Raw genomic sequence first — 12957 nt, forward strand, 5'->3', positions numbered from 1 at the left:
ATATTGTTATTCAACTCAATGCTATTGGGTATGGGACCATAATCCTTTAGAATGTTCTGAGAGAAATGTGCTATAGAAATGTGTTATAGTTCCATATTATTCATGTTGCAATAGTAGGGTTAGGAACAATATTCAGAGATATATAGACACGTAGGAATACCTATAGACAAGTTGTAAATGTGATGAAATGTTTCGTTAGAATGTTGTAGAGCGTAGGGCTCTTTGTCAGGAAATGTGTGAGGTTTATGGTCCAATGAGATGTTAAAGTCCTGCTAGTGTCACAATGTTGACTGCGGTTTGTTGGTTTCTACTCAGGGAGATAGAGAACAAGATCGAGGCTGACCATCCAGTGGTGAGTTAGTTCTCGGTTCTTCTTCCTGTTTCTGTCAGCGTCGTGTATTCATCTGTCTCACAGTCCAACTTCCTGTTTCTGTCAACATCATGTATTCATCTGTCTCACAGTCCAACTTCCTGTTTCTGTCAGCGTCGTGTATTCATCTGTCTCACAGTCCAACTTCCTGTTCTGTCAGCGTCGTGTATTCATCTGTCTCATAGTCCAACTTCCTGTTTCTGTCAATGTCATGTATTCATCTGTCTCATAGTCCAACTTCCTGTTTCTGTCAGCGTCATGTATTCATCTGTCTCATAGTCCAACTTCCTGTTTCTGTCAGCGTCATGTATTCATCTGTCTCATAGTCCAACTTCCTGTTTCTGTCAGCGTCATGTATTCATCTGTGTTACAGTCCAACTTCCTGTTTCTGTCAGCGTCGTGTATTCATCTGTCTCATAATCCAACTTCCTGTTTCTGTCAATGTCATGTATTCATCTGTCTCGTAGTCCAACTTCCTGTTTCTGTCAGCGTCATGTATTCATCTGTCTCACAGTCCAACTTCCTGTTTCTGTCAGCGTCATCTATTCATCTGTCTCATAGTCCAACTTCCTGTTTCTGTCAGCGTCATGTATTCATCTGTCTCATAGTCCAACTTCCTGTTTCTGTCAATGTCATGTATTCATCTGTCTCATAGTTCAACTTCCTGTTTCTGTCAATGTCATGTATTCATCTGTCTCACAGTCCAACTTCCTGTTTCTGTCATGTATTCATCTGTCTCACAGTCCAACTTCCTGTTTCTGTCATGTATTCATCTGTCTCACAGTCCAACTTTCTGTTTCTGTCAATGTCATGTATTCATCTGTCTCATAGTCCAACTTCCTGTTTCTGTCAGCGTCATGTATTCATCTGTCTCATAGTCCAACTTCCTGTTTCTGTCAGCGTCATGTATTCATCTGTCTCACAGTCCAACTTCCTGTTTCTGTCAATGTCATGTATTCATCTGTCTCACAGTCCAACTTCCTGTTTCTGTCATGTATTCATCTGTCTCACAGTCCAACTTTCTGTTTCTGTCAATGTCATGTATTCATCTGTCTCACAGTCCAACTTCCTGTTTCAGTCAGCGTTGTGTATTCATCTGTCTCATAGTCCAACTTCCTGTTTCTGTCAGCGTCATGTATTCATCTGTCTCATAGTCCAACTTCCTGTTTCTGTCAGCGTCGTGTATTCATCTGTCTCACAGTCCAACTTCCTGTTTCGGTCAGTCTTCTCCCGTCTCTATTGGCTCACCATTTGGCAGTGAGCCCTTGTCTTGGATCAGTGAGAGATAACAATAAGATGGTGTTTCTTATCCTTGGTAGTTTGGATGTTTACGTCAGCCCTGAAACAGGCCTATATTAAATGAAAAGGACAGTATTTATTTTTTGTGTTAACATTTTTACATCAGTCTTCAAAAGTGATATTGGCTGATCGTATTTGCCTCTCAGACACTCTTTCTCTCCCCCTCCCCATCTCCCCCCTCCCTCCCTCTCTCCCCCTCCCCATCTCTCTGTATCTCCTTCACCCCCCTCCCCATATCTCTTTCTCCCCCTCTCTCCCCCTCCCCATTTCTCTGTCTCTCTCTCCCCCCTCCCCATATCTCTTTCTCCCCCTCTTTCCCCCTCCCCATCTCTCTGTCTCTCTCTCCCCCCTCCCCATATCTCTTTCTCCCCCCCTCCCCATTTCTCTCTCCCCCTCCCCATATCTCTTTCTCCACCTCTCTCCCCCTCCCCATCTCTCTGTATGTCTTTCTCCCCCTCTCTCCCCCTCTCTCCCCCTCCCCATATATCTTTCTCCTCCCCTCCCCATCTCTTTCTCTCTCCCCCTCCCAATCTCTGTATATCTCCCCCCATCTCTCTGTATCTCTCCCCATATCTATTTCTCCCCCCTTCCCTCTCCCCATATCTCTTCCCCCCCCTCCCTCTCTCACCCTCCCCATATCTCTTTCTCTCCCCCTCCCTCCCTCTCTCTCTCCTTTGTGTCGTTTTCTCCTTCTCAGCCGGCCCCAGCCAATGCGGGGGAGGAGAGGGAAGAGGACCAGCAGTTTCGGACCATCTTTCAGCAGATAGCCGGGGATGTGAGTACGGGGAGTACGTGGAGGCCGGGGAGTACAGGGAGGCCAGGGAGTACAGGGAGGCCAGGGAGTACAGGGAGGCCAGGGAGGCCGGGGAGACCAGGGAGTACAGGGAGACCAGGGAGTACAGGGAGACCGGGGAGTACAGGGAGTACGGGGAGACCGGGGAGTACAGGGAGGCCAGGGAGTACAGGGAGTACAGGGAGACCAGGGAGTACAGGGAGGCCAGGGAGTACAGGGAGACCAGGGAGTACAGGGAGACCAGGGAGTACAGGGAGACCGGGGAGTACGGGGAGGCCAGGGAGGCCGCGGAGTACAGGGAGGCCAGGGAGTACAGGGAGACCAGGGAGTACAGGGAGGCCAGGGAGACCGGGGAGGCCAGGGAGTACAGGGAGGCCAGGGAGTACAGGGAGACCAGGGAGTACAGGGAGGCCAGGGAGTACAGGGAGTACAGGGAGACCAGGGAGGACAGGGAGTACAGGGAGACCGGGGAGGCCAGGGAGTACAGGGAGACCAGGGAGGCCAGGGAGACCAGGGAGTACAGGGAGGCCAGGGAGTACAGGGAGTACAGGGAGGCCAGGGAGTACAGGGAGACCAGGGAGTACAGGGAGTACAGGGAGACCAGGGAGTACAGGGAGTACAGGGAGACCAGGGAGACCAGGGAGTACAGGGAGTACGGGGAGACCGGGGAGTACAGGGAGACCAGGGAGTACAGGGGAGTACAGGGAGGCCGGGGAGGCCAGGGAGTACAGGGAGACCGGGGAGGCCAGGGAGTACAGGGAGACCGGGGAGGCCAGGGAGTACGGGGAGTACAGGGAGTACAGGGAGACCGGGGAGTACAGGGAGACCGGGGAGGCCACGGAGTACAGGGAGTACGGGGAGGCCAGGGAGTACAAGGAGTACAGGGGAGGCAAGGGAGTACGGGAAGGCCAGGGAGTACGGGGAGTACAGGGGAGTACAGGGGAGTACAGGGAGTACGGGGAGTACAGGGAGTACGGGGAGGCCAGGGAGTACAGGGAGTACGGGGAGTACAGGGAGTACAGGGAGGCCAGGGAGTACAGGGAGACCGGGGAGTACGGGGAGGCCAGGGAGTACAGGGAGGCCAGGGAGTACAGGGAGGCCGGGGAGTACAGGGAGACCAGGGAGTACAGGGAGACCGGGGAGTACGGGGAGACCAGGGAGTACAGGGAGACCGGGGAGTACGGGGAGACCGTTGGAGTACGGGGAGACCGTTGGAGTACAGGGAGTACAGGGAGTACGGGGAGTACAGGGAGTACAGGGAGACTGGGGAGACCAGGGAGTACAGGGAGTACGGGGAGTACAGGGAGTACAGGGAGACTGGGGAGACCAGGGAGTACGGGGAGACCGGGGAGGCCAGGGAGTACAGGGAGACCGGGGAGGCCAGGGAGTACAGGGAGTACGGGAAGTACGGGGAGTACAGGGAGTACAGGGAGACTGGGGAGACCAGGGAGTACGGGGAGTACGGGGAGACCAGGGAGTACAGAGAGACCGGGGAGGCCAGGGAGGCCGGGGAGACCAGGGAGTACAGAGAGTACGGGGAGGCCAGGGAGACCGGGGAGGCCAGGGAGTACGGGGAGGCCAGGGAGACCGGGGAGGCCAGGGAGGCCAGGAAGTACAGGGAGTACAGGGAGGCCAGGGAGTACGGGGAGGCCAGGGAGTACAGGGAGTACGGGGAGGCCAGGGAGACCGGGGAGTACAGGGAGACCGGGGAGACCAGGGAGTACAGGGAGTACGGGGAGGCCAGGGAGACCGGGGAAGCCGGGGAGGCCAGGGAGACCGGGGAGACCAGGGAGTACGGGGAGTACAGGGAGTACTGCCAGGGAGACCAGGGAGTACAGGGAGGCCGGGGAGTACAGGGAAGCCGGGGAGGCCCGGGAGTACAGGGAGACCGGGGAGGCCAGGGAGTACGGGGAGGCCAGGGAGTACGGCCAGGGAGACCGGGGAGGCCAGGGAGTACGGCCAGGGAGACCGGGGAGGCCAGGGAGTACGGCCAGGGAGACCGGGGAGGCCAGGGAGTACGGCCAGGGAGTACGGGGAGATCGGGGAGTACAGGGAGCCCAGTGAGCGCTTGGGGGAATGTGAGTATAGTGCTGGGGTGGGTGGTCAACCAATGTGCTCCCAATTTAGTGCCGGGATTCAATCCGATCTGCGTCAGATCTGCGTTATAGCACGCGCTTGACATTTAAAGGTAATTTTCAGATTGAGTTGACATACGCAGCGTTTACCTTTCTCTATCTCTCAACACGGGAACATTCCCTTTAAAAGCTGCATGGTCTAAAACCCAAGATCAGATTGAATCCTGCCTGGGTTATTATTATATACTGTATTACACCTCCTGTATATCTGTCATGTTACTGTATTATACCTCCTGTATATCTGCCATGTTACTGTATTACACCTCCTCTATATCTGCCATGTTACTGTATTACACCTCCTGTATATCTGTCATGTTACTGTATTACACCTCCTGTATATCTGCCATGTTACTGTATTACACCTCCTGTATATCTGCCATGTTACTGTATTACACCTCCTGTATATCTGTCATGTTACTGTAATACACCTCCTGTATATCTGTAATACACCTCCTGTATATCTGTAATACACCTCCTGTATATCTGTATTACACCTCCTGTATATCTGCCATGTTACTGTATTACACCTCCTGTATATCTGTCATGTTACTGTATTACACCTCCTGTATATCTGTCATGTTACTGTAATACACCTCCTGTATATCTGTAATACACCTCCTGTATATCTGTCATGTTACTGTATTACACCTCCTGTATATCTGCCATGTTACTGTATTACACCTCCTGTATATCTGCCATGTTACTGTATTACACCTCCTGTATATCTGTCATGTTACTGTAATACACCTCCTGTATATCTGTAATACACCTCCTGTATATCTGTAATACACCTCCTGTATATCTGTATTACACCTCCTGTATATCTGCCATGTTACTGTATTACACCTCCTGTATATCTGTCATGTTACTGTATTACACCTCCTGTATATCTGTCATGTTACTGTAATACACCTCCTGTATATCTGTAATACACCTCCTGTATATCTGTCATGTTACTGTATTACACCTCCTGTATATCTGTCATGTTACTGTATTACACCTCCTGTATATCTGCCATGTTACTGTATCACACCTCCTGTATATCTGTCATGTTACTGTATTACACCTCCTGTATATCTGTCATGTTACTGTATTACACCTCCTGTATATCTGTCATGTTACTGTATTACACCTCCTGTATATCTGTCATGTTACTGTATTACACCTCCTGTATATCTGTCATGTTACTGTATTACATCTCCTGTATATCTGTAATACACCTCCTGTATATCTGTCATGTTACTGTATTACACCTCCTGTATATCTGTCATGTTACTGTATTACAACTCCTGTATATCTGTCATGCTACTGTAATACACCTCCTGTATATCTGTCATGTTACTGTATTACACCTCCTGTATATCTGCCATGTTACTGTAATACACCTCCTGTATATCTGTCATGTTACTGTAATACACCTCCTGTATATCTGTCATGTTACTGTAATACACCTCCTGTATATCTGTCATGTTACTGTAATACACCTCCTGTATATCTGTCATGTTACTGTAATACACCTCCTGTATATCTGTCATGTTACTGTATCACACCTCCTCTATATCTGCCATGTTACTGTTGTTATCAGACCTGCTGTATACAGAGCATTCATAAAGTATTTAGACCTCTTCCCTATTTCCACGTTTTGTTACGTTACAGCCTCATTCTAACATGAGTTCAATAAAACTCATCAATCTACACACGATACCCCATCATGACATCACAATACCCCATCATGACATCACAATACCCCATAATGACATCACAATACCCCATCATGACATCACAATACCCCATAATGACATCACAATACCCCATCATGACATCACAATACCCCATCACGACATCACAATACCCCATAATGACATCACAATACCCCATAATGACATCACAATACCCCATAATGACATCACAATACCCCATAATGACATCACAATACCCCATAATGACAAAGCAAAAACAGATCACATTTACAAAAGTATTCAGAACCTATACAAACCTGTACTTTGTTGAAGCACCTTTAGCACCCATCTTCTTGGGTATGACGCTACTAGCTTGGCACACCTGTATAGGCCGTGGGCGGGCCACTCAAGGATATTCAGAGACCTGTCCCGAAGCCACTCCTGTGTTGTCTTGGCTGTGTGCTGTGGTGGATGAATCAGAATTAGTTGGGTAACATAAGTAATTAAGATGTCTTATCTGCATAATATTCTTATGTGATATACTTGTTATTAGAATGTATTTCTTTGGACTCTGGTGTTGGCAGTTGCACTTCTTCCCTCAGCTGGGGCTCAGTCACCTGGGGCTCTGTCACCTGGGGCTCTGTCACCTGGGGCTCAGTCACCTGGGGCTCAGTCACCTGGGGCTCAGTCACCTGGGGCTCTGTCACCTGGGGCTCTGTCACCTGGGGCTCAGTCACCTGGGGCTCAGTCACCTGGGGCCCAGTCACCTGGGGCTCAGTCACCTGGGGCCCAGTCACCTGGGGCTCAGTCACCTGGGGCTCAGTCACCTGGGGCCCAGTCACCTGGGGCTCAGTCACCTGGGGCTCAGTCACCTGGGGCTCAGTCACCTGGGGCTCAGTCACCTGGGGCTCAGTCACCTGGGGCTCAGTCACCTGGGGCTCAGTCACTTGGGGCCCAGAGAGGTGAGAGGTCAGGCTTGTCTTTCACATGTCCCTGGTTCTATGCAGAATATCAGAAAGGGAAGAGGACAGGATGGAACATTGTCTTCATATGTGAATGTATCTGTTAAACCATGTGAAGGGATGGCGTGATTAATGGGGAACCAATTACTTGTCTCCACAATGTCCGTGGGCAAGTCACTCCCTCCTTTTCCCATTGGGGGGGAGGTGTATGACAGTGTCTGGAAACATTGTATGTCCTCTCTGATGTTGCACTTATCCTGTGATAGTGTATGACCTAGAGGCTCACTCCCCTCAGTGAGCTTGTCCAGGAGTGGGGTCAAGAAGGGGTTTTTACTTGAGATGGGAGTATCTAGAGTTGATAATTGAGTTATGCCATTGGATGAGGTAATGGTTCTGTGCTTTGAAGTACCAGGAACAAGATTAGAACCTCGTCTTAGGGACCAAACTGAACGATAATTTATAGCGAATGATATCTGGCTAAGGGCTACTCCTTTCTCAATTATAAAGTCCCTTTGTGAACTAAGATCTGTGGTTCGTCATGTAGGTTGAGAGGGGTGTATCTTGGCTATAAAAGATCTTTGTACTTTTCAATGGTTCATTAGAGATAGCGCATCATTGAAAGTCAAAGTGCTATTGCAAAGCTCTTCTTATTAAACATGTAGTTTAAGTATAACTCTGACTGCTGTGTGAAGTTTGTTTCTCCTCATTTGGTAAAGCAGAAATTAGCCACCACAGTGCTTAGACTTGTTGTCCGGTTGGAAGGTGAACCTCCACCCCAGTCTGAGGTACAGAGAACTCTGGAGCAGGTTTTCATCAAGGATCTCAACTTTGCTCCGTTCATCTTTCCCTCGATCCTCGCTAGTCTCCCAGTCCCTGCCTCTGAAAAACATCCCCACAGCATGATGCTGCCACCACCATGCTTCACCGTAGGGATGGTGCCAGGTTTCCTCCAGATGTGACACTTGGCATTCAGGCCAAAGAGTTCAACCTTGGTTTCATCAGACCAGAGAATCTTGTTTCTCATCTGAGAGTCCTTTAGGTGCCTTTTGGCAAACTCTCAGCGGGCTGTCATGTGCCTTTTATTGAGGAGTGGCTTCTGTCTGACCACTCTACCATAAAGGCCTGATTGGTGGAGTGCTGCAGAGATGGTTGTCCTTCTGGAAGGTTCTCCCATCTCCACAGAGGAACTCTAGAGCTCTGTCAGAGTGACCATCAGGTTTGTGGTCACCTCCCTGACCAAGGCCCTTCTCCCCGATTGCTCAGTATGGCCGGGCGGCCAGCTCTAGGAAGAGTCTTGGTGGTTCCAAAACTTCTTCCATTTAAGAATGATGGAGGCCACTGTGTTCTTGGGGACCTTCAATGCTGCAAAAATGTGTTGGTACCCTTCCCCAGATCTGTATCTCTATACAATCCTGTCTTGGACAATTCCTTCAACCTCATGGCTTGGTTTTTGCTCTGACATGTACTGTCAACTGTGGGACCTTATATAGACAGGTGTGTGTCTTTCCAAATCATGTCCAATCAATTGAATTTACCACAGGTAGACTCCAATCAGGTTGTAGAAACATCTCAAGGATGATCGTTGGAAACAGGATGCACCTGAGCTCAAATTAGAGTCTCAAAGCAAAGGGTCTGAATACTTATGTAAATAAGGTATGCGTTTTTTATAATTTAATACATTTGCTAAAATTTCTAAAAACCTGTTTCGCTTCGTCATTATGGAGTATTGTGTGTACATTGATGAGGATTTAAAATATATATATATATATAATTAAAATAAGGCTGTAACAAAATGTGAAAAAAGTCAAGGGGTCTGAGTACTTTCCGAGGGCACTGTACATGTTAATTTACCGGATCTGTCCTGTTGTTATCAGACCTCCTGTATAACTGTTCTGTTACTGTTGTTATCAGACCTCCTGTATAACTGTCCTGTTGTTATCAGACCTCCTGTATATCTGTCCTGTTGTTATCAGACCTCCTGTATATAACTGTCCTGTTGTTATCAGACCTCCTGTATATAACTGTCCTGTTGTTATCAGACCTCCTGTATATCTGTCTTGTTGTTATCAAACCTCCTGTATAACTGTCCTGTTGTTATCAGACCTCCTGTATATCTGTCCTGTTGTTATCAGACCTCCTGTATAACTGTTCTGTTGTTATCAGACCTCCTGTATATCTGTCTTGTTGTTATCAGACCTCCTGTATAACTGTCCTGTTGTTATCAGACCTCCTGTATAACTGTCCTGTTGTTATCAGACCTCCTGTATATCTGTCCTGTTGTTATCAGACCTCCTGTATATCTGTCATGTTACTGTTGTTATCAGACCTCCTGTATATCTGTCCTGTTATCAGACCTCCTGTATAACTGTCCTGTTACTGTTGTTATCAGACCTCCTGTATATCTGTCCTGTTACTGTTGTTATCAGACCTCCTGTATAACTGCCCTGTTGTTATCAGACCTCCTGTATAACTGTCCTGTTGTTATCAGACCTCCTGTATAACTGTCCTGTTGTTATCAGACCTCCTGTATATCTGTCCTGTTGTTATCAGACCTCCTGTATATCTGTCCTGTTACTGTTGTTATCAGACCTCCTGTATAACTGTCCTGTTGTTATCAGACCTCCTGTATATCTGTCCTGTTACTGTTGTTATCAGACCTCCTGTATAACTGTCCTGTTATCAGACCTCCTGTATAACTGTCCTGTTACTGTTGTTATCAGACCTCCTGTATAACTGTCCTGTCCTGTTGTTATCAGACCTCCTGTATAACTGTCCTGTTCTGTTATCAGACCTCCTGTATATCTGTTCCTGTTGTTATCAGACCTCCTGTATATCTGTTCTGTTGTTATCAGACCTCCTGTATATCAGTCCTGTTACTGTTGTTATCAGACCTCCTGTATAACTGTCCTGTTGTTATCAGACCTCCTGTATATCTGTCCTGTTACTGTTGTTATCAGACCTCCTGTATAACTGTCCTGTTATCAGACCTCCTGTATAACTGTCCTGTTACTGTTGTTATCAGACCTCCTGTATAACTGTCCTGTCCTGTTGTTATCAGACCTCCTGTATAACTGTCCTGTTCTGTTGTTATCAGACCTCCTGTATATCTGTCCCTGTTGTTATCAGACCTCCTGTATATCTGTTCTGTTGTTATCAGACCTCCTGTATAACTGTCCTGTTGTTATCAGACCTCCTGTATATCTGTCATGTTGTTATCAGACCTCCTGTATAACTGTCCTGTTGTTATCAGACCTCCTGTATATCTGTCCTGTTGTTATCAGACCTCCTGTATAACTGTCCTGTTACTGTTGTTATCAGACCTCCTGTATAACTGTCCTGTCCTGTTGTTATCAGACCTCCTGTATAACTGTCCTGTTCTGTTGTTATCAGACCTCCTGTATATCTGTTCCTGTTGTTATCAGACCTCCTGTATAACTGTCCTGTTGTTATCAGACCTCCTGTATAACTGCCCTGTTGTTATCAGACCTCCTGTATATATGTCCTGTTGTTATCAGACCTCCTGTATAACTGTTCTGTTGTTATCAGACATGGGTTCATATACTTTATCTTGCCTGGTGAAATTAATGGCTCAATCAAATGTTTTAAGTATTATCAACAAACAACAAAAAAAAGTCAAACGATTTGAACTCAGATCTGGTTATCAAATTAATTTGATGAGGTTCTATGTATCAGGTGAGGAGGCTTTCGGACATCAATAGATAAACACAAAAAAAACTACTGCCATTGAAACAATAACAATGTTCATGTTCAAAATGTTATAAGATAAAATGTTATAATATAAAATTTTTATAAGATAACATTTTTATAAGATAAAATGTTATAAGATAAAATGTTATAAGATAAAATGTTATAAGATAAAATGTTATAAGATTGTTATAAGATAAAATGTTATAAGATAAAATGTTATAAGATAAAATGTTATAAGATAAAATGTTATAAAATGTTATAAGATAAAATGTTATAAGATAAAATGTTATAAGATTGTTATAAGATAAAATGTTATAAGATAAAATGTTATAAAATGGTCTAAGATAAAATGTTATAAAATGTTATAAGATAAAATGTTATAAGATAAAATGTTATAAGATAAAATGTTATAAGTGTCCAGATATAGACTCAGGTGAGTCCATATGTCCTTCTTCCGCTTTCTCCTCTCTCACAGGAAATGGAAATTACCGCCAACGAGCTGAAGAATGTACTCAACATGGTTGTCTCCATACGTAAGACTAAGCGTGTTTCTCAATATGCATACAACCGTGCTCCACGCATGTTCTGAGTTCGTTCTCCGAGGAGGTTCTCTTGAGGAACGTTCTCCGAGGAGGTTCTCTTGAGGAACGTTCTCCGAGGAGGTTCTCTTGAGGAACGTTCTCCGAGGAGGTTCTCTTGAGGAACGTTCTCCGAGGAGGTTCTCTTGAGGAACGTTCTCCGAGGAGGTTCTCTTGAGTAGGTTCTCCGAGGAGGTTCCCTTGAGTAGGTTCTCCGAGGAGGTTCTCTTGAGGAACGTTCTCCCGAGGAACGTTCTCCCGAGGAGGGTTCTCCCGAGGAGGGTTCTCTTGAGGAACGTTCTCCGAGGAGGTTCTCTTGGGGAATGTTCTCCGAGGAGGTTCTCTTGAGGAACGTTCTCCGAGGAGGTTCTCTTGAGGAACGTTTTCCGAGGAGGTTCTCTTGAGGAACGTTCTCCTAGGAGGTTCTCTTGAGGAACGTTCTCCGAGGAGGTTCTCTTGAGTACGTTCTTGTGAGGACGATAGTGTGGAAAATGCATAAAATGTCACATTTGAGAAGCACTCTGTGCGAGTGTAACGGATGTGAAATGGCTAGCTAGTTAGCGGTGGTGCGCGCTAATAGGGTTTCAATCGGTTACGTCACTCGCTTTGAGACCTTGAAGTAGTGGTTCCCCTGCAAGGGCCGCGGCTTTTGTGGAGCGATGGGTAACGATGCTTCGTGGGTGACTGTTGTTGATGTGTGCAGAGGGTCCCTGGTTCGCGTTACACTAACGTTAATGCATCAACGTTACCTTTGACCAAAACAGGCGAAACAAGATAAACCTAAATCTTAAAGTTTTACTTCATAATTATCAGCAAGCTATATGTGAATCGTATTAATCTAGCGAGCCAGCTAGTTTTACATGTAAAAAACGACCCAAAACTAATAGATGGCCAAAGTTAGCTTAACATTTTTTGTGGGTAGCTAGCTAGCTACTAATTCTTCGTCAGTTAGCCAGCTATCTACGACACTACAGTTGGTATTGTAGGCAGGTAAACATGCCCAAATGAACACGGTATGTATTTATTAACGTATTAAAGATAAACTATTGTTGTCAGGCAATTTATGAGATGTGAATGGACAACTTTTCATTCTTTAGTCAGAGTTAAATTTATTTCGCTTCAGCTCTAAAACCAGTCACCATTTATTTTTTCAGGAAATGTTCCGTCGTTTTTTTTTTTTTTTTACGTGGCTGCATTACATTATGTCAACAATCCCGGATTATTTCAGTTGAAGATTGCGTCGGTGTATGCAAACCAAGTACGCATCTGAGAAGGGCCCTCCGTGCTCCGTTTCGCATACTTTGAATTGGACTCGTTCTCTCCGACCGCTGTGCGCTCCAATTCACATGCATATTAAGAAACATCCTAAAACTACACATTACAGTCATCTTCCTCATCCTTAGAGAAGGGCGTCAACAAGGCCCCGTTTATGT

At 46.4% G+C, this 12957-nt stretch overlaps 1 protein-coding gene across 1 annotated transcript in view; it reads left to right on the plus strand.

Moving 5' to 3' along the window:
- The window catches only part of capn3a (calpain 3a, (p94)), a 94773-nt gene that overhangs the window by 61485 nt on the left and 20331 nt on the right, over positions 1–12957 (plus strand). The window contains exons 13-15 of the mRNA XM_055865629.1: positions 316–352; positions 2367–2444; positions 11422–11479. Of these exons, the coding sequence (XP_055721604.1) occupies positions 316–352; positions 2367–2444; positions 11422–11479 (173 nt within the window). The remainder of the gene's footprint in view (positions 1–315; positions 353–2366; positions 2445–11421; positions 11480–12957) is intronic.

Source organism: Salvelinus fontinalis, chromosome 16 (assembly GCF_029448725.1).
Source record: "Salvelinus fontinalis isolate EN_2023a chromosome 16, ASM2944872v1, whole genome shotgun sequence".
NCBI lineage: Eukaryota > Metazoa > Chordata > Actinopteri > Salmoniformes > Salmonidae > Salvelinus > Salvelinus fontinalis.